This window comes from Zonotrichia albicollis, unplaced genomic scaffold (genome assembly GCF_047830755.1).
Source record: "Zonotrichia albicollis isolate bZonAlb1 unplaced genomic scaffold, bZonAlb1.hap1 Scaffold_164, whole genome shotgun sequence".
NCBI classification, from domain to species: Eukaryota; Metazoa; Chordata; class Aves; order Passeriformes; family Passerellidae; genus Zonotrichia; species Zonotrichia albicollis.
This window is the reverse complement of record NW_027428366.1, coordinates 68,377-90,480: the sequence shown is the minus strand read 5'-3', so window position 1 is coordinate 90,480 and position 22,104 is coordinate 68,377. Positions and strand designations below refer to the sequence as shown.

The 22,104-nt window shown below is 39.4% G+C and overlaps 1 protein-coding gene across 1 annotated transcript in view; it reads right to left on the bottom strand.

The window, feature by feature from the left end:
* Positions 1 to 5,118: 5,118 nt before the first annotated feature.
* The window catches only part of PFAS (phosphoribosylformylglycinamidine synthase), a 39,211-nt gene continuing 22,225 nt past the window's right edge, over positions 5,119 to 22,104 (bottom strand). Inside the window, exons 8-10 of the mRNA XM_074533919.1 lie at positions 20,450 to 20,578; positions 12,699 to 12,830; positions 5,119 to 5,318 (exon numbers count right to left, since the gene is read on the bottom strand). Coding sequence (XP_074390020.1) covers positions 5,119 to 5,318; positions 12,699 to 12,830; positions 20,450 to 20,578 — 461 coding nt within the window. The remainder of the gene's footprint in view (positions 5,319 to 12,698; positions 12,831 to 20,449; positions 20,579 to 22,104) is intronic.

Sequence of the window (22,104 nt, the reverse complement as noted above, 5' to 3'; positions counted from 1 at the left end):
GGGAATTTTGGGTGGATTTTTAAGGATTTTTTGGGAAAATTTGGGGGATTTTTGGGAGGATTTGGGGGAAAATTTGGGGGATATTGGGTGAATTTTTAGGGTTTTTTTTGGGAAAATTTGGGGGATTTGGGATTGATTTTTAGGGGATTTTTTGGGAAATTTGGGGGATTTTGGGAGACTTTTAGGGCATTTTTGGGGAATTTAAGGGGAAATTTTTGGGGGATTTTTGGGGAAATTTGGGGGATTTGGGGGATTTTGGGGGGATTTTTTGGGGAAAATTTTGGGGGGATTTTGAGGGATTTTTGTGTGGAATTTGGGGGATTTTTTGGGGGATTTTTTGGGGATTTGGGTGAATTTTCAGGGATTTTTTGGGAAATTTGGGGTGGATTTTTAGGGCATTTTGGAGGATTTAAAGGGAAAATTTGGGGGATTTTTGGGGGATTTTAGGGGAGATTATTGGGGGATTTTGGGGGAAAATTTGGGGGGATTTTGAGGGATTTTTGTGTGGAATTTGGGGGATTTTGGGTGAATTTTTAAGGGATTTTTTGGGAAAACTTGGGGGATTTTTGGGTGAATTTTTAGGGGATTTTTGGGAAAATTTGGGGGATTTGGGGTGGATTTTTAGGGCATTTTGGGGGGATTTTAGGGGGGTTTTGAGGATTTTTTGGGGGATTTTTGGGGATTTCATGGAGGATTTTTGGGGGATTTTAAGGGATTTTTGTGTGGAATTTGGGGGGATTTTGGGTGAATTTTAGGGGATTTTTTTGGGAAAATTTGGGGGATTTCAGGGGATTTAAAGGGAGAATTTTGGGGGATTTTTGTGTGGAATTGGGGGATTTTAGGTGGATTTTTAGGGGATTTTTGGAGGATTTAAAGGGAAAATTTGGGAATTTTGGGGGATTTTTGGGAAAATTTGGGGGATTTTTTTGGGACTTGGGGGAAAATTTGGGGGGATTTTTGTGTGGAAATTTGGGGGATTTGGGGTGATTTTTAGGGCATTTTTGGGAAAATTTGAGGGATTTTTGGGTGGAAATTTGGGGGCATTTTGAGGGATTTTTGTGTAAAATTTGGGGGATTTTTTGGGAGATTTTGGGGGATTTTTGTGTGGAAATTTGGGGGATTTTGGGGATTTAAAGGGAGAATTTTGGGGGATTTTTGTGTGGAATTTGGGGATTTTGCGGTGAATTTTTAGGGCATTTTTGGGGGATTTAAAGGGAGAATTTTGGGGAAAATTTGGGGGGATTTTGAGGGATTTTTGTGTGGAATTTGGGGAATTTTGGGTGAATTTTTACGGATTTTTTGGGAAAATTTGGGGGATTTAAAGGGAGAATTTTGGGGGATTTTTAGGAAATTTTTTTGGAAAATTTGGGGGATTTTGAAGGATTTTTGGGTGAAATTTGGGGGATTTTGGTGTGAATTTTTAGGGTATTTTGGGGGATTTTTTTGGGAGATTTTGGAGGATTTTGGGGAAAATTTGGGGGATTTTGGGGGGATTTTTGGGGCATTTTGGGGGATTTAAAGGGAGAATTTTGGGGAAAATTTGGGGGATTTTCGAGGGTTTTTTTGGGGGATTTGGGGGATTTTGGGGGATTTAAAGGGAAAATTTGGGGGATTTTTGGTTGGGTTTTTAGGGAAAATTTGGGGATTTTGGGTGGATTTTTTGGGAAAATTTGGGGGATTTGGGGTGAATTTTTAGGGGATTTTTTGGGGATTTAAAGGGAGAAATTTGGGGAAAATTTGGGGGATTTGGGTGGATTTTCAGGGGATTTTTTGGGATAATCTGGGGGATTTTGGGGGGATTTAAAGGCAAAATTTGAGGGATTTTTGTGTGGAATTGGGGGGATTTTGGGTGAATTTTTAGGGCATTTTTGGGGAAAATTTGGGGATTTTGGGTGAATTTTTAGGGCATTTTTGGGGGATTTAAAGGGAGAATTTTGGAGAGAAAATTTGGGGGATTTTGAGGGATTTTTGTGTGGAATTTGGGGGATTTTGGGTGAATTTTAGGGGATTTTTAGGGAAAATTGGGGGATTTTGGGAGATTTTTAGGGCATTTTTGGGGAATTTTTGGGGAGAATTTTGGGGAAAATTTGGGGGATTTTTGGGAATTTTTTGGGAAAATTTGGGGGATTTTTGGGTGGATTTTTAGGGAGTATTTTGGGGGGAATTGGAGAGATTTTTGAGGGATTTTGGGGGGATTTAAAGGGAGACTTTTGGGAAAATCTGGGGATTTTGGGTGGATTTTTAGGGCATTTTTTGGAAAATTTGGGAGATTTTGAAGTGAATTTTTAGGGCATTTTTGGAGGATTTAAAGGGAGAAATTTTGGGAAAATTTGGGGGGATTTTGAGGGATTTTTGTGTGGAATATGGGCATTTTTTGGGTCATTTTTGGGTCATTTTTTGGGGTATTTTTTGAGTTATTTTTTGAGTTATTCTGTGCGTTATTTCTGGGATATTTCGGGTCATTTTTGGGTCATTTTTGGGTCATTTTGGGTCATTTTCAGGATAATTTTTGAGTCATTTTAAGGCATTTTCAGGACATTTTGGGGACATTCTTCGGGTATTTTTGGGTCATTTTCAGGTTATTTTTTGGGGTAATTTTCAGGACATTTTGGGGACATTTTTGGGCTATTTTTGAATTATTTTTTCAGTTATTTTGCAGGTTATTTCTGGGATATTTTGGGTCATTTTTTGGGTCATTTTTGGGGTGTTTTCGGGCTCTCACCCGGCTCTGGTGTTTCCTTTTTGACGTGTTCGTCCTCCAGGGCATTTTTGGGGGATTTAAAGGGTGAATTTTGGGGAAAATTTGGGGGATTTGGGGGGAAAATTTGGTGGATTCTGAGGGATTTTTGTGTGGATTTTGGGGGATTTTCTGGGGAGATTTTTAAGGAATTTCATGGGGAAAATATTGGGGGGATTTTGAGGGATTTTTGTGTGGAATTTGGGGATTTTCTGGGGAGATTTTTGAGGGATTTTTTGGGGAAAATTTGGGGGAATTTTGAGGGATTTCTGGGCGGAATTTGCGGATTTTGGGGGATTTTTTGGGGGACTTTTTGGGGAGATTTTTGGGGGATTTTGATGGATTTTTGTGTGGAAATGTGGGGAATTTTGGGAGAATTTTTGGTCATTTTTGGTCATTTTTTGGGGGTATTTTGATGACATTTTTGGGGTATTTCTGGGTTATTTTTTTGAGCTATTTTGTGGGTTATTTCTGGGATATTTTGGGTCATTTTTGGGTCATTTTCAGGATAATTTTTGGGTCATTTTAAGAAATTTTCAGGACATTTTGGGGACATTTTTGGGGTATTTTTGGGTCATTTTTTGGGTCATTTTCAGGACATTTTGATGACATTTTTGAGGTATTTTTGGGTTATTTTTGAGCTATTTTGTGGATTATTTCAGGATATTTTAGGTCATTTTTGGGTCATTTTCATGTTATTTTTGGGATAATTTTTGGGTCATTGTAGAGAATTTTTTGGGGGTATTTTTAAGACATTTTTTGAGGTATTTTTGGGTTATTTTTTGATTTTGGGGTTTTTTTTCTGGGATATTTTTGGACATTTTTGGGTCATTTTGGGATCATTTTTTGGGTCATTTTCAGGTTATTTTTGGGGTAATTTTAGGGAATTTTTAGGACATTTTGGGGACATTTTTTGTGGTTTTTTTGGGTAATTTTGTGGGTTATTTCTGGGATATTTTTGGACAATTTTTGGGTCATTTCCGGGTAATTTTTGGGTCATTTTAGGGACATTTTGACGACATTTTTTGGGTATTTTTGGGTTATTTTTTGAGTTATTTTGCAGGTTATTTCTGGGATATTTTGGGACTTTTTTAGGTCATTTTTGGGTCATTTTTAGGGAATATTTTCAGGACATTTGATGACATTTTTGGGTCATTTTAGGGTTATTTTTTGAGATTTTTCAGAGGCATTTTTGGGGTACTTTTAGGACATTTTGACGACATTTTTCTGGGGTATTTTTGGGTTATTTTTCGAGTTATTTTGTTGGTTATTTTGGGATTTTTTTGGGTCATTTTTAGGTCATTTTAGGGTTATTTTTTGAGACTTTTTGGGGGTATTTCTGAGGTATTTTTAGGACATTTTAATGACATTTTTTGGGGTATTTTTGCGTTATTTTTTGAGTTATTTTGTTGGTTATTTTGGGATTTTTTTGGGTCATTTTTGGGTCATTTTAGGGTTATTTTTTGAGATTTTCGGAAGTATTTTTGGGGTAATTTTTAGGACATTTTGACGACATTTTTTGGAGTATTTTTGAGTTATTTTTTGAGTTATTTTGCAGGTTATTTGTGGGATATTTTCGGGTCATTTTTGGGTCATTTTTTGGGTTATTTTTGGGGTAATTTTTTGGTAATTTTAGGGAATTTTTAGGACATTTTGATGACATTTTTGCGGTATTTTTGGGTTATTTTTTGAGTTATTTTGTGGGCTATTTCTGGGATATTTCGGGTCATTTTTGGGTCATTTTTGGGTCATTTTAGGGAATTTTCAGGACATTTTGATGACATTTTTGGGTCATTTTAGGGTTATTTTTTTGAGATTTTTTGGGGGTATTTTTGGGGTATTTTTGGGACATTTGATGACATTTTTGGGGTATTTTTGGGTTATTTTTTGAGTTATTTTGTTGGTTATTTTGGGACATTTTTTGGTCATTTTTTAGGTCATTTTAGGGTTATTTTTGAGATTTTTTGGGGCTATTTTTGGGTTATTTTTTGAGTTATTTTGTGGGTTATTTCAGGGATATTTTTGGACATTTTGGGTCATTTTCAGGTTATTTTTGGGGTAATTTTCAGGACATTTTGGGGACATTTTTGGGGTATTTTTGGGTTATTTTTTGAGTTATTTTCTGGGTTATTTCTGGGATATTTTTGACATTTTTGGATCATTTTCAGGTTATTTTTGGGGTAATTTTTGGGTCATTTTAGGGAATTTTCAGGACATTTTGGGGACATTTTTGGGGTATTTTTGGGTCATTTTTGGGGTAATTTTTAGGACATTTTGGGGACATTTTTCGGTTATTTTTTGAGTTATTTGTGGGTTATTTCTGGACATTTTCAGGTCATTTTTAGGTCATTTTAGGGTTATTTTTTGAGTTATTTTCTGGGTTATTTCTGGGATATTTTTGGACGTTTTAGGGCCATTTTTGGGTCATTTTCGGGGTGTTTTCGGGCTCTCACCCGGCTCCGGGGTTTCCTTTTTGACGTGTTCGTCCTCCAGGCCCCGATGCCTCCGCTGAACATGATGGGTTTGATCCACTCCCGGCGCTGCCCCCCGGGCACGACCTGCCCGAAGGATCGGGCGAACCCTGCGAGCCCAAAACCCCTCAAATTCCGCCCAAATTTACCAAAATCCCCAAAAAAATCTGACCAGAATTGGCCAGAGTTGGAGAAACCCACAAACGGCAAAAAAAAAGGGAAAAAAAGGCAAAAAACGGCACCAAATTCACCCAAATCGAACCAAAATTCCAGCTAAAATTGGCCAAATCAGAGAAATCCAAAATTGCCCCCAATTTGCCCCAAAATCAGCCCCAAAATCAGCCAAAAATCCCAACCAACATCACCCCCAAAAATCTGCCCCAAATTCACCCAAAATTTGGCCCCAAATTTACCCAAAATCAGCCAAAAATCCCACCCCAAAATACCCAAATTGGAGAAACCCAAATCCCCCAGAATTCACCCCAAAATGGGTCCCAAATCAGCCAAAAATCAGCCAAAATTGCCCCAAAATCAGCCCCAATTTAACCCAAAATCAGCCCCAAAAATCCACCCAAAATCAGCCCCAAAATCAGCCCAAAAATTCCCCCAAAATCGCCCAAAAATACCCAAACTGGAGAAACCCAAAATCCCCCAAATTCACCCCAAAATCGGTCCCAAATCAGCCCAAAATTGACCCAAAATCAGCACCAAAATCCCCGGATGTGTCCCCAAAATCAGCCCAAAATCAACCCAAAAATCCCCAAAATCAGCCCCAAAATCAGCCCAAAAATTCCCCCAAATCACCCAAAAATACCCAAACTGGAGAACCCAAAATCCCCCAAATTCACCCCAAAATTGTCCCAAAATTGCCCCAAAATCAGCCCTAAAATGTCCCAAAAAACCCTGAAAATTGTCCCAAAAATCCCTGAAAATTGTCCCTAAAATGTCCCCAAAACCCCCTAAAAATGACTCAAAATGGCCCCAAAATTGTGCCCCAAACCCCCAAAAATTGTCCCAAATTTTCCCACAATTGTTCCCAAAATGTCCCCAAAACCTCCTAAAAATGTCCCAAAAATGCCCAAAATTGCCCCAAAATTGCCCCAAAATTCTTCCCCAAAACCTCCTAAAAATGCCCCAAAATGGCCCCAAAATTGTCCCCAAACCCCCAAAAATTACCTAAAATCGCCCCAAATTTTCCAAATTTTTGCCAAATTTTCCCCAATTTTTCCAAAATTTTTGCCAAATTTTCCCCCAATTTTTCCCAAATTATCCCAGATTATCCAAATTTATCACAAAATTTTCCCAAATGTCCCAAATTGTCCCAAAAATCCCTGAAAATTGTCCCAAATATGTCCCCAAACCACCCCCAAAATTGTCCCAAATTATCCCACATTATCCCAAATTGTCCCAAATTCCCCAAAATTGTCCAAAATGTCCCCAAACCTCCTAAAAATGCCCCAAAAATGCCCCAAAATTGTGCCCCAAACCCCCTAAAATTGCCCCAAATTTTTCCAAATTTTCCCAAAATTATCCCAAATTAATTGTCCCAAAATTGTCCCAAAATTGTCCCAAATTGTCCCAAAATTGTCCCCAAGAACTCCCCAAAATTGCCCCCAATTTGTCCCAAAAATTCCTGAAAATTGTCCCCAAACCATCCCCAAAAATTGTCCCAGATTATCCCAAATTTTCCCAAAATTGTGCCCCAAAATTGTCCCTAAAACCTCCCCAAAACCTCTTAAAAATGCCCCAAAATTGCCCCAAAATTGTCCCAAAAATCCCTAAAAATTGTCCCTAAGCTCCCCAAAATTGTCCCAAATTTATCCCAAATTTTCCCAAAAATCCCTGAAAATTGTCCCAAAATGGCCCCAAAATTGTGCCCAAACCCCCAAAAATTGTCCCAAGTTTTCCCAAAATTGTCCCAAAATTGTTCCCCAAATTGTTCCCTAAAACCTCCTAAAATTGCCCCAAAATTGTCCCAAATTATCCCAAATTTTCCCAAAATTATCCCAAATTAATTGTCCCAAAATATCCCCAAAACCTCCTAAAAATGCCCCCAAAATTGTGCCCCAAACCCCCCAAAATTGTCCCAAATTTTCCCAAAATTGTCCCAAAAATGTCCCCAAAACCTCCAAAAAATGTCCAAAAATTGTCCCAAATTTTCCCCAATATTGTCCCAAAATTGTTCCCCAAAACCTCCTAAAAATGCCCCAAAATGGCCCCAAAATTGTCCCAAAACCCCCTAAAAATGCCCCAAAATTGTCCCCAAACCCCCAAAAATCACCTGAAATCGCCCCAATTTTTCCCCAATTTTTCCCAATTTTTCTCAAATTATCCCAGATTATCCCAAATTATTCCAAGTTATCCCAAATTGTCCCAAATTTTCCCAAATTGTCCCAAAAATCCCTGAAAATTGTCCCTAAAATGTCCCCAAACCATCCCCAAAACTGCCCCAAAATTGTCCCAGATTAACCCAAATTTTCCCAAAATTATCCCAAATTAATTGTCCAAAATTGTCCCAAATTGTCCCCAAATTATCCAAAATTGTCCCAAAATGGCCCCAAAACCTCCCAAAAATGCCCCAAAATTGAGCCCCAAACCCCCAAAAATGACCTGAAATCGCCCCAATTCTTCCCAAATTTTTGCCAAATTTCCCCCAATTTTTCCCAAATTATCCCAGATTATCCCAAATTATCCCAAATGTCCCAAATTGTCCAAAAATCCCTGAAAATTGTCCCCAAACCATCCCCAAAATTGTCCCAAAATTGTCCCAAATTATCCCAAATTTTCCCAAAATTGTCCCAAATTAATTTTCCCAAAATTGTCCCTAAAATGTCCCCAAAAACCTCCTAAAAATGCCCAAAAATTGTCCCAAATTGTCCCAAATTATCCACAAATTAATTGTCCAAAAATGGCCCCAAAAATGTGCCCCAACCCCCCAAAAATTGCCCAAAATTGTGGGCAAATTTTTCCAAAATTGTCCCCAAAAATTGTCCCTAAAATGGCCCCAAAATGTCCCAAATTATCCCAAATTTTCCCAAAATTATCCCTAATTAATTGTTCAAAAATCTCCCCAAAACCTCCTAAAAATGCCCCAAAATTGAGCCCCAAACCCCCCAAAATGACCTGAAATTGCCCAAATTTTCCCAAATTTTTGCCAAATTTTCCCAAATTTTTCCCAAATTATCCCAGATTATCCAAAATTATCCAAATTATCCCAAGAAACTCCCCAAAATGGCCACAAAATTGTCCCAAAAATCCCTGAAAATTGTCCCCAAATTGTCCCCCAAAATTGCCCCAAAATTGTCCGAAATTTTCCCAAATTTTCCCAAAATTATCCCAAATTAATTGTCCCAAAAATCTCCCCAAAACCTCCTAAAAATGCCCCAAAATGGCCCCAAAATTGTGCCCCAAACCCCCCAAAATTGTCCCAAATTTTCCCAAAAATGTCCCAAAAATGTCCCCAAAACCTCCTAAAAATATCCCAAAATAGCCCCAAAATTGCCCCAAAATTGCCCAAAATTATCCCAAAATTGTTCCCCAAAACCTCCTAAAAATGCCCCAAAATTGTCCCAAAATGGCCCCAAAATTGCCCAAAATTGTCCCAAATTTCCCAAAATTGTGGCCCAAAATTGTCCCCAAAACCTCCTAAAATGCCCCAAAATGGCCCCAAAATTGTCCAAATTATCCCAAATTTTTACCAAAATTGTTCCAAAAATGTCCCCAAAACTTCCTAAAAATGCCCCAAATTTTCCCCAAAATTGTGCCCAAAATTGTCCCAAAAATGACCTGAAATTGCCCCAAATTTTCCCAAAATTATCCCAAATTAATTGTCCCAAAATTATCCCAAATTGTCCCCAAATTGTCCCAAGAACTCCCCAAAATGGCCCAAATTGTCCCAAAAATCCTGAAAATTGTCCCAAACATGTCCCAAATCATCTCCCCAAAATTGTCCCAAAAATTGCCCCAAAAAATGCCCCAAAATTGTCCCAAATTATCCCAAATTTTCCCAAAAATTATCCCAAATTAATTGTCCCAAAATATCCCCAAAACCTCCTAAAAATGCCCCAAAAATTGTGCCCCAAACCCCCAAATTGTCCCAAATTTTCCCAAAATTGTCCCAAAAATGTCCCCAAAACTTCCTAAAAATGCCCCCAAAAATGCCCCAAAATTGCCCCAAAATTGCCCAAAATGGCCCCAAAATTGTCCCAAATTATCCCAAATTTTCCCAAAATTTTCCCAAATTAATTGTCCCAAATTAATTGTCCCTAAAATATCCCCAAAACCTCCTAAAAATGCCACAAAAATGCCCCAAAATTGAGCCCCAAACCCCCAAAAATGACCTGAAATCGCCCCAAATTTTCCCAAATTTTTCCCAAATTTTCCCAAATTTTGCCCAAATTATCCCAGATTATCCAAAATTATCCCAAATTATCCCAAATTGTCCCAAGAACTCCCCAAATTGCCCCAAAATTGTCCCAAAAATCCCTGAAAATTGTCCCCAAAATTGTCCCTAAAATGTCCCCAAAACCTCCTAAAAATGCCCCAAAATGGCCCCAAAATTGTCCCAAATTATCCCAGATTTTCCCAAATTTTCCCAAATTAATTGTCCCAAAATTGCTCCCCAAAACCTCCTAAAAATGCCCCAAAATGGCCCCAAAATTGTCCCCAAATTATCCCAAATTTTCCCAAAATTGTGCCCCAAAATTGTCCCTAAAACCTCCTAAAAATGCCCCAAAATTGTGCCCCAAACCCCCAAATATGACCTGAAATCGCCCCAAATTTTCCCCAAATTTTTGCCAAATTTTCCCCAATTTTTCCCAAATTATCCCAGATTATCCAAAATTATCCAAATTTTCCTCAAATTATCCCAAATTCTCCCAAATTGTCCAAGAACTCCCCAAAATGGCCACAAAATTGTCCCAAAAATCCCTGAAAATTGTCCCTAAAATGCTCCCAAAACCTCCTAAAAATGCCCCAAAATTGTGCCCAAAACCCCCCAAAATTGCCCAAAATTGTCCCAAAATTGACCCAAATTGTCCCAAATTATCCCAAATTAATTGTCCCAAAATGGCCCCAAAATTGTGCCCCAAACCCCCCAAAATTGCCCAAAATTGTGGCAAATTTTTCCAAAATTGTCCCCAAAATTGTCCCTAAAATGACCCCAAAATTTTCCCAGATTATCCCAAATTTTCCCAAAATTGTGCCCCAAAATTGTCCCTAAAATGTCCCCAAAACCTCCTAAAAATGCCCCAAAAATGCCCCAAAATTGTGCCCCAAACCCCCAAAAATGACCTGAAATCGCCCCAATTTTTCCCAAATTTTTGCCAAATTTTCCCCAATTTTTCCCAAATTATCCCAGATTATCCAAAATTATCCCAATTATCCCAAATTATCCCAAATTGTCCCAAGAACTCCCCAAAACGGCCCCAAATTGTCCCAAAAATCCCTGAAAATTGTCCCAAATTGTCCCTAAAATGTCCCCAAAACCCTCCTAAAAATGCCCCAAAATTGTGCCCCAAACCCCCAAAAATGACCTGAAATCGCCCCAATTTTTTCCCAAATTTTTGCCAAATTTTCCCCAATTTTTCCCAAACTATCCCAGATTACCCAAATTTTCCCAAAATTATCCAAAATTATCCCAAATGTCCCAAATTGTCCCAAAAATCCCTGAAAATTGTCCCAAATATGGCCCCAAACCATCCCCAAAATTGTCCCAAATTATCCTAAATTTTCCCAAAATTGTCCCAAATTAATTTTCCCAAAATTGTCCCTAAAATGTCCCAAAACCTCCTAAAAATGTCCCAAAAATTGTCCCAAAATGGCCCCAAAATTGCCCCAAAATTATCCCAAATTTTCCCCCAAAATTGTCCCAAAATTGTTCCCCAAAACCTCCTAAAAATGCCCCAAAATTGTCCCAAATTATCCCAAATTAATTGTCCCCAAAATGGCCCCCAAAATTGTGCCCCAAACCCCCAAAAATTGCCAAAATTGTGGCAAATTTTTCCAAAATTGTCCCAAAATTGTCCCAAAATTGCCCCCGATTATCCCAAATTTTCCCAAAATTGTGCCCCAAAATTGTCCCTAAAACCTCCTAAAAATGCCCAAAAAAATGCCCCAATATTGTCCCAAATTATCCCAAATTAATTGTCCCAAAATTGTGCCCAAACCCCCCAAAAATTGCCCGAAATTGTGGCAAATTTTTCCAAAATTGTCCCCAAAATTGTCCCTAAAATGGCCCCAAAATTGTCCCAGATTATCCCAAATTTTCCCAAAATTGTGTCCCAAAATTGTCCCCAAAACCTCCTAAAAATGCCCCAAAATTGTCCCCAAACCCCCAAAAATGACCTGAAATCGCCCCAAATTTTCTCCAATTTTTCCCAAATTATCCCAGATTATCTCAAATTATCCAAAATTTCTCAAAATTGCCCCAAAATTGTCCCAAAAATCCCTGAAAATTGCCCAAATATGTCCCCAAACCATCCCCAAAATTGTCCCAAATTATCCCACATTTTCCCAAAATTATCCCAAATTAATTTTCCCAAATTGTCCCTAAAATGTCCCCAAAACCCCCTAAAAATGCCCCAAAATGGCCCCAAAATTGGTGCCCCAAACCCCCCAAAATTGTCCCAAATTTTCCCAAAATTGTCCCAAAATTGTCCCTAAAATCTCCTAAAAATGTCCCAAGATTGTCCCAAATGGCCCCAAAATTGTGCCCCAAACCCCCCAAAACTGCCCAAAATTGTCCCAAATTGTCCCCAAAATTGTCCCAAAATTGTCCCAGATTATCCCAAATTTTCCCAAAATTGTGCCCCAAAATTGTCCCTAAAACCTCCCAAAACCTCCTAAAAATGCCCCAAAAATGTGCCCCAAACCCCCCAAAAATTGCCCAAAATTTTCCCAAAATTGTCCCAAAAATGTCCCTAAAACTTCCTAAAAATGTCCCAAAATTATCCCAAATTTTCCCCAAAATTATCCCAAAATTGCCCCAAATTATCCCAAATTTTCCCAAAATTATCCCCAAATTAATTGTCCCAAAATATCCCCAAAACCTCCTAAAAATGCCCCAAAATGGCCCCAAAATTGTCCCAAATTTTTCCCAAAATTGTCCCAAAAATGTCCCCAAAACCTCCTAAAAATGCCCCAAAATGGCCCCAAAATTGTCCCCAAACCCCCCAAAATTGTCCCTAAAAAGTCCCCAAAACTTCCTAAAAATGTCCCAAAATTGCCCCAAAATTGTCCCAAATTTTCCCAAAATTGTGCCCCAAAATTGTCCCTAAAATGCTCCAAAATTGTGCCCCAAACCCCCAAAAATGACCTGAAATCGCCCCAAATTTTCCCAATTTTTCCCAAATTTTTCCCAAATTTTCCCCAATTTTTCCCAAATTTTCCCCAATTTTTCCCAAATTTTCCCAAATTATCCCAGATTACCCAAAATTATCCCAAATTACCCCAAATTTTCCCAAATTTTCCCAAATTTCCCAATTCCCCACCTGCCAGCAGGGGCTCCCCGAATTTGTTGCCGTAGTCGGAGGCGCCGTCGCTGGCGCCGAGCGCGACCTCGAGCGGCCGCGCAAACGCCGACGGGTACGGGGAGAGGGGATCCTCCCACGGCTGCTCGTAGCCTAAAATGGGGGGAAAAATGGGAATTTTTGGGAAAAAGAGAAATTGGGGAAAAAAACAAAAAAAAAATGGAGAAAAAAGACGAAAATTTGGCGAAAATACGCGAAAAAAACGGGGAAAAAACACCAAAAAATGGGCGAGAAAATCTCAATTTTGGGGGATTTTTGAGAGATTTTTGGGAGATTTTTCACAAATTTTTGGGGGATTTTTGGGAGATTTTTGAGGGATTTTTCCCCAAATTTTTGGGGGATTATTGAGGGATTTTTCAGGGATTTTTGGAGGATTTTTTCCCAAATTTTTGAGGGATTTTTCAGGGATTTTTCACAAATTTTCACAAATTTTTGGGTGATTTTTGAGGGATCTTTCACAATTTTTGAGGGATTTTTCAGGGATTTTTCACAAATTTTGGGGGGATTTTTGGGAGATTTTTCAGGGATTTTTGGGAGATTTTTGAAGGATTTTTTCACAAATTTTTGGGGGGATTTTTCCCAAATTTTTCAGGGACTTTTGGGAGATTTTTCAGGGATTTTTCCCAAATTTTTGGGGGATTTTTGAGGGATTTTTCACAAATTTTTGAGGGATTTTTGGGAGATTTTTGAGGGATTTTTCCCAAATTTTTGGGGATTTTTGAGGGATTTTTCACAAATTTTTGAGGGATTTTTGGGAGATTTTTGAGGGATTTTTCACAAATTTTTGGGGGATTTTTGAGGGATTTTTCAGGGATTTTTGGGGAATTTTTGGGACATTTTTGAGAGATTTTTTCACCAAAATTTTTGAGGATTTTGGGGGAATTTTTGGGGATTTTTTTGCAACTTTTGGGGATTTTTCAGAAATTCTTGAAGGGTTTTTTTTGGGGGGTACGGGGAGAGAGGGTCCTCCCACGGCTGCTCGTAGCCTAAAATGGGGGAAAAAACCATAAAAATGGGAAAAAGAGAATTGGGGAAAAAAACAAAAAAAAAAATGGAGAAAAAAGACGAAAATTTGGCGAAAATACGCGAAAAAAACGGCAAAAAATGGGCGAGAAAATCTCAATTTTGGAGAATTTTAAGGGATCCTCCCACGGCTGCTCAGAGCCTGAAATGAGGGAAAAATGGGAATTTTTGGGGAAAAAAATTACAAAAATTTGGGGGAAAAAACCCCAAAAAATTCGAGTAAAAAAACCCCAAAAATGGGGATTTTTTAGGGATTTTTGAGGGATTTTTGGGAGATTTTTGGGGGATTTTTGGGAGATTTTTTAGGGATTTTTCATCAAAATTTTTGAGAATTTTTGGGGAATTTTTGGGGCTTTTTTCACAAAATTTTGGGGGATTTTTCCCAAATTTTTGAGGGTTTTTCCCAAATTTTTGGGGGATTTTTCACAAATTTTTAAGAATTTTTCCCAAATTTTTGGGAGATTTTTGAGCGATTTTTCCCAAATTTTTAGGGAATTTTTGGGAGATTTTTGAGAGATTTTTCACCGAAATTTTGAGGATTTTCGGGGAAATTTTGGGGATTTTTCACAAATTTTTGGGGATTTTTCAGAAATTCTTGAAGGGTTTTTTTGGGGGGTACGGGGAGAGGGGATCCTCCCACGGCTGCTCGTAGCCTAAAATTGGGGAAAAAATGAGAATTTTGGTGAAAAAAGAGAAATTGGGGAAAAAAACAAAAAAAAAATGGAGAAAAAAGACGAAAATTTGGCGAAAATACGCGAAAAAACGGGGAAAAAATGGGCGAGGAAAATCTCAATTTTGGGGGATTTTCAGGGATTTTCAGGGATTTTTCACAAATTTTTGGGGGATTTTTGAGGGAATTTTCAGGATTTTTGGGGATTTTTGAGGGAATTTTTCACAAATTTTTGAGGGATTTTTGAGAGATTTTTCACAAATTTTTGGGAGATTTTTAGGAGATTTTTTAGGGATTTTGGGGGATTTTTGGGAGATTTTTGAGGGATTTTTTCCCAAATTTTTCACAAATTTTGGGGGATTTTTCAGGGATTTTTCCCAAATTTTGGGGGGGATTTTTGGGAGATTTTTGAGGGATTTTTCATCAAAATTTTGAGAATTTTTGGGGAATTTTTGGGGATTTTTTCACAAATTTTTGGGGATTTTTCCCAAATTTTTGAGGGTTTTTCCCAAATTTTTGGGGATTTTTCACAAATTTTTGAGGGATTTTTCCCAAATTTTTTGAGGGATTTTTGGGAGATTTTTGAGGGATTTTTCACCAAAATTTTGAGGATTTTGGGGGAATTTTTGGGGAATTTTTGGGGATTTTTTCACCAATTTTTGGGGATTTTTCAGAAATTCTTGAAGGGTTTTTGGGGGGTACGGGCAGAGGGGATCCTCCCACGGCTGCTCGTAGCCTGAAATGGGGGAAAAATGAGAATTTTTGGGAAAAAGAGAAATTGGGGGAAAAAAACAAAAAAAATGGAGAAAAAAGACGAAAATTTGGCGAAAATACGGCAAAAAATGGGGAAAAAACGGCAAAAAATGGGCGAGAAAATCTCAATTTTGGGGGATTTTTCAGGGATTTTTCAGGGATTTTTCACAAATTTTTGGGAGATTTTTTAGGGATTTTTGAGGGATTTTTCCCAATTTTTTGGGGGATTTTTGAGGGATTTTTCACCAAAATTTTGAGGATTTTGGGGGATTTTTTGGGAAATTTTTTGGGATTTTTGGGAGATTTTTGGGGAAATTTTTCACAAATTTTTGGAGGATTTTTCCCAAATTTTTGGGGGATTTTTGAGAGATTTTTCAGGGATTTTTCACAGAAATTCTGAGGGATTTTTGGGAGATTTTTGAAGGTTTTTCCCAAATTTTTGGGGGATTTTTGAGGGAATTTTCAGGGATTTTTGGGGGATTTTTGAGGGATTTTTCACAAATTTTTGGGGGATTTTTGGGAGATTTTTGAAGGATTTTTCACAAATTTTGAGGGATTTTTGGGAGATTTTTGAGGGATTTTTCCCAAAATTTTTGAGGATTTTGGGGGAATTTTTGGGGAATTTTTGGGGATTTTCAGAAATTCTTGAAGGGTTTTTTTGGGGGGTACGGGGAGAGAGGGTCCTCCCACGGCTGCTCGTAGCCTAAAATGGGGGAAAAATGAGAATTTTTTGGGAAAAAGAGAGATTGGGGAAAAAAAACAAAAAAAATGGAGAAAAAAGACGAAAATTTGGCGAAAATACGGCAAAAAACGGGGAAAAAACGGCAAAAAATGGGCGAGAAAATCTCAATTTTGGGGGATTTTTGCCAAATTTTTGAGGGATTTTTCACAAATTCTTGGGGGATTTTTGAGGGAATTTTCAGGGATTTTTGGGGGATTTTTGAGGGATTTTTTTCACAAATTTTTGAGGGATTTTTGGGGGATTTTTGGGAGATTTTTGAAGGATTTTTCCCAAATTTTTGGGAGATTTTTGAGGAATTTTCACAAATTTTTGGGGGATTTTTGAGGGAATTTTCAGAAATTTCTGGGAGATTTTTGGGAGATTTTTGAGGGATTTTTCACAAATTTTTGAGGGATTTTTTCACATATTTTTGAGGGATTTTTTTCACAAATTTTTGAAGGATTTTTCAGGGATTTTTGGGAGATTTTTGATGGATTTTTCACAAATTTTTGGGGGAATTTTGAGGGATTTTGGAGGGATTTTTCACAGAAATTTTGAGGATTTTTGGGAGATTTTTGAGGGATTTTTCCCAAATTTTTGGGGGACTTTTGAGGGATTTTTCACAAATTTTTGAGAAATTTTTGAGGGATTTTTCACAAATTTTTGAGGGATTTTTGGGAGATTTTGAGGGATTTTTCACCAAAATTTTGAGGATTTTGGGGGAATTTTTGGGGAAATTTTTGGGGATTTTTTCACCAATTTTTGGGGATTTTTCAGAAATTCTTGAAGGGTTTTTGGGGGGGTACGGGGAGAGGGGATCCTCCCACGGCTGCTCGTAGCCTAAAATGGGGGAAAAATGTCAAAAATTGGGAAAAAAGAGAAATTGGGAAAAAAAACAAAAAAAAACGGAGAAAAAAGATGAAAATTTGGCGAAAATACGGCAAAAAATGGGCGAGAAAATCTCAATTTTGGGGGATTTTTCAGGGATTTTTCACAAATTTTTGGGGATTTTTTGGGAGATTTTTTGGGAAATTTTTGGGGATTTGGGGGGATTTTTACGGGATTTTTTGGAGATTTTTTTTATTTTTGGGAGATTTTTAAGGGATTTTTCACAAATTTTTGGCAGATTTTTTTGGGATTTTGGGGGGATTTTTTGGGGATTTTGGGGGATTTTTTGGGATTTTGGGAGAATTTTTGGGGATTTTTGGGGATTTTTTGGGGATTTTTTGGAGATTTTTTGGGGATTTTTTGGGATTTTTTGGGGGATTTTTTGGGGAATTTTTGGGGATTTTTTGGGGGGATTTTTGGAATTTTTTGGGATTTTTTTGGCATTTTTGGGGAGAATTTTTGGGGGATTTTTGGGGGATTTTTTGGGAGATTTTTCACCAATTTTTGGGGATTTTTTTGGGATTTTTTTGGAGGTTTTTTGGGGATTTTTTGGGGGGTTTTTTGGAAATTTTTGGGGGATTTTTGGGACATTTTTCGGGATTTTTGGGGAGATTTTTGGGGAATTTTTGGGGAGTTTTTGGGGATTTTTGGGGATTTTTATTGGGATTTTTGGGGGATTTTTTGGGGATTTTTCAGGGATTTTTTTGGGAGATTTTTTGGAAGATTTTTGGGGGTTTTTTTGGGAAATTTTTTAGGGATTTTTTGGTGATTTTTTTGGGGATATTTTTGGATGATTTTTGGGATATTTTTGGGAGATTTTTTGGGAATTTTTGGGAGATTTTTTGGGATTTTTTGGGAGATTTTTTGGGATTTTTTGGCATTTTTGGGGAGAATTTTTGGGGGATTTTTTGGGGATTTTTGGGAAATTTTTCACCAATTTTTGGGGATTTTTTTTTTTTGATTTTTTGGAGGTGTTTTGGGGATTTTTTTGAAATTTTTGGGGGGATTTTTGGGAATTTTTGGGGGAGTTTTTGGGGGATTTTTTGGAGATTTTTGGAAATTTTTGGGGGGTCTTTTGGGGGGATTTTTGGGAGATTTATGAGGGATTTTTGGGGATTTTTTTGGGATTTTTGGGAGATTTTTGGGGGAGATTTTTGGAGGATTTTTTGGATATTTTTTGGGATTTTGGGGGAATTTTTGGGAGATTTTTTGGGAATTTTTGGGGGGGTTTTTTGGGAGATTTGTTTTGGGGATTTTGGGGGATTTTTTGGGAGATTTTTTGGGGATTTTGGGGGGATTTTTTGGGATTTTTGGGGGATTTTTGGGGAATTTTTGGGGATTTTTTGGGGATTTTTTGGGGAGATTGTTGGAGGATTTTTTGGAATTTTTTTTTTTTTATTTTTTGGGATTTTTTGGGGAATTTTTGTGGATTTTTTTGGGAATTTTTTGGGAGATTTTCGGGGGATTTTTTTGGGGGGACTTTTGGGGGGATTTTTGAGAGATTTATGGGGGATTTTGGGGGATTTTTTTGGGGATTTTTTGGGGATTTTTTGGGGATTTTTTGGGAGAATTTTTTGGGAGATTTCTGGGAATTTTTGGGGGATTTTTCGGGGATTTTTTGGGGATTTTTCAGGGATTTTTTGGGAGATTTTTGGGGATATTTTAGGAGATTTTTTTGGGATTTTTTGGGGATTTTTTTGGGATTTTTTGGAAATTTTTGGGGGATTTTTGGGAGATTTTTTGGGAGATTTTTTAGGGGATTTTTTGAGGATTTTTTTGGAGATTTTTCACCAATTTTTGGGGATTTTTTTGGATTTTTTTGGGGGATCTTTTGGGAGATTTTTTAGAGATTTTTTGGGAGTTTTGGGGATTTTTCAGGAGATTTTTTGGGGATTTTTGGAAATTTTTAAGGGGATTTTTGGGGGGATTTTTTAAGAGATTTTTTTGGGGATTTTTTGGGGATTTTTTGGGATTTTTTGGACATTTTTGGGGGATTTTTTTGGGGATTTTTGGGGGATTTTTTGGGTTTTTAGGAGTTTCTGGGTGGGATTTTTTGGGTTTTTGGGGTTTCTGGGTGGGATTTTGGGGTGGATTTTTGGTTTTTTGGGGCTTTTTAGGGTGGGATTTTTTGGGGTTTTTGGGGTTTTCTGGGTGGGATTTTTTTGGTTTTTAGGAATTTCTGGGTGGGATTTTGGAGTTTTTGGGGTTTTTGGGGTGGGATTTTGGGATTTTTGGGGCTTTTTAGGGTGGGATTTTTTGGGGTTTTTGGGGTTTCTGGGTGGGATTTTGGAGTGGGATTTTTTGGTGGGATTTTTTGGGTTTTTAGGAGTTTCTGAGTGGGATCTTGGGGTTTTTGGGGTGGATTTTGGGATTTTTAGGAGTTTCTGGGTGGGATCTTTTTGGCTTTTGGGGTTTCTGGGTGGGATTTTGGGATTTTTGGGGGTTTCTGAGTGGGATTTTTTGGGTTTTTTGGGGTTTCTGGGTGGATTTTGGGGTTTTTGGGTGGGATTTTTTGGGTTTTTGGGGTTTCTGGGGTGAATTTTGGGGTTTCTGGGGTGGATTTTGGGATTTTTGGGGGTTTCTGGGTGGGATCTTTTTGGGTTTTTAGGAGTTTCTGGGTGGGATTTTGGGATTTCTGGGTGGGATTTTTTGGGATTTTGGGGGTTTTTTGGGGTTTTTAGGGTGGGATCTTTTTGGGTTTTTTGGGGTTTTTGGGGTGGATTTTGGGATTTTTAGGAGTTTCTGAGTGGGATTTGTTGGGTTTTTGAGGGGTTTTTGGGTGGGATTTTGCGGTTTCTGGGTGGGATTTTTTGGGTTTTTGGGGTTTCTGGGTGGGATTTTGGGTTTTTTGGGTTTCTGAGTGGGATATTTTTGGTTTCTGGGGTTTTCTGGGTGAGATTTTGGGGTGGATTTTTGCTTTTTTTGGGGCTTTTTAGGGTGGGATTTTTTGGGATTTTTTGGAGTTTCTGGGTGGGATTTTTTGGGTTTTTGGGATTTCTGGGTGAGATTTTGGGGTGGATTTTTGGTTTTTTGGGCCTTTTCAGGGTGGGATATTTTGGGATTTTTAGGAGTTTCTGGGTGGGGTCTTTTTGGGTTTTGGAGTTTCTGGGTGGGATTTTGGGGTTTTGGGGTTTTTTTTGGTGGGATTTTTTGGGTTTTTGGGGTTTTTTTGGTGGGATTTTTTGGGTTTTTAGGAGTTTGTGGGTGGGGTCTTTTTGGGTCTTGGAGTTTCTGGGTGGGATTTTTTGGAATTTTTGGGATTTCTGGGTGGGATTTTGGGGTGGGATTTCTGGGTGGGATTTTTTGGGTTTTTAGGAGTTTCTGGGTGGGATTTTGGGGTGGATTTTTGGTTTTTTGGGGCTTTTTAGGGTGGGATTTTTTGGGATTTCTGGGTAGGATTTCTTTGGTTTTTGGGGTTTCTGGGTGGGATTTTGGGGTGGGATTTTTTGGGTTTTTAGGAGTTTCTGGGTGGGATTTTGGAGTTTTTGGGTGGGATTTTTTGGGTTTCTGGGGTGGATTTTGGGGTTTCTGAGTGGGATTTCTTTGGTTTTTGGGGTTTCTGGGGTGGAATTTGGAGTTTCTGGGGTGGATTTTGGGGTTTTTGGGGGCGCTGACCCCGAATTTTGGGTCATTTTTGTGTTTTTCCGTGTCCCTCACCCGGAATGAGCAGGTTCCCAAAGCAGTACCCGGCCGTGCCCGCGATCACGTGCGCTCCCCTGCCCGTGCTCTGAACGTCGCGGATCCGGCCCCCGGTGCCGGTGGTGGCGCCGCTGAACGGGGCCACGGCTGGGAAAAGAAGGGAAAAATGGGGGAAAATGGGGAAAATCGGGGAAAAAAGGAAAAAAAATAATGAAAAACAGTGAAAAAAGCAAAAAAATACAACAAAAATCAACAAAAAAACAGCAAAAAAAACACAGGTGAGACAAGCGAGACACAGCTGGCCACGCCCACTTTGGCTGGACACGCCCACTCTGGCTGGACACGCCCACAATGGCTGGACACGCCCACAATGGATGGCCACGCCCACAATGGATGGACACGCCCACCCTGCATAGACATGCCCACTCTGGCTGAACATGCCCACCTTGCATGGCCACGCCCACTCTAGCTGGACACGCCCACCCTGCATGGACACGCCCACTCTGGCTGGACACGCCCACAATGGATGGCCACGCCCACCTTGCATGGCCGTGCCCACTTCAGATGGACATGCCCACAATGGGTGACCACGCCCACTTTGGCTGGCCACGCCCACCTTGCATGGCCATGCCCACCTTGCACAGAGCTTTGACCCCAGAGTGACCGCTGGGGATGCTGCGGGTCTGACCCCTGAGTGACCCCTGAGTGACCCCCTGAGTGACCTCTGACCCCTGAGTGACCCAATGACCACTGACCATTCCCACTGACCACTGACCATTCCCACTGACCACTGACCATTGACCATTGACCATTGACCATTGACCACTGACCATTGACCACTGACCATTGACCATTGACCATTCCCACTGACCATTGACCATTGACCACTGGCCACTGACCATTGACCACTGACCATTCCCACTGACCACTGACCATTCCCACTGACCACTGACCATAGACCATTGACCACTGACCACTGACCACTGACCATTGACCATTCCCACTGACCACTGACCATTGACCATTGACCACTGACCATTCCCACTGACCATTGACCATTGACCACTGGCCACTGACCATTGACCACTGACCATTCCCACTGACCACTGACCACTGACCACTGACCATTGACCATTGACCACTGACCATTGACCATTCCCACTGACCACTGACCATTGACCATTGACCATTCCCACTGACCATTGACCATTGACCACTGACCACTGACCATTGACCATTGACCATTGACCATTCCCACTGACCACTGACCACTGACCACTGACCATTGACCATTGACCATTGACCATTCCCACTGACCATTGACCATTGACCATTGACCACTGACCATTGACCATTGACCATTCCCACTAACCATTGACCACTGACCATTGACCATTCCCACTGACCACTGACCATTGACCACTGACCATTGACCACTGACCACTGACCATTCCCGCTGACCACTGACCATTGACCACTGACCATTGACCATTGACCACTGACCACTGACCACTGACCATTGACCACTGACCATTCCCACTAACCACTGACCATTCCCAATGACCCCCGGCTGACCCCAGATGACCCTGTGTGACCCCAGGATGACCTCTGACCCCAGACTGACCGGTGGGGAAGTTGTGTGTCTCGGCGGTGAAGGTCACGTGCCGGACGCT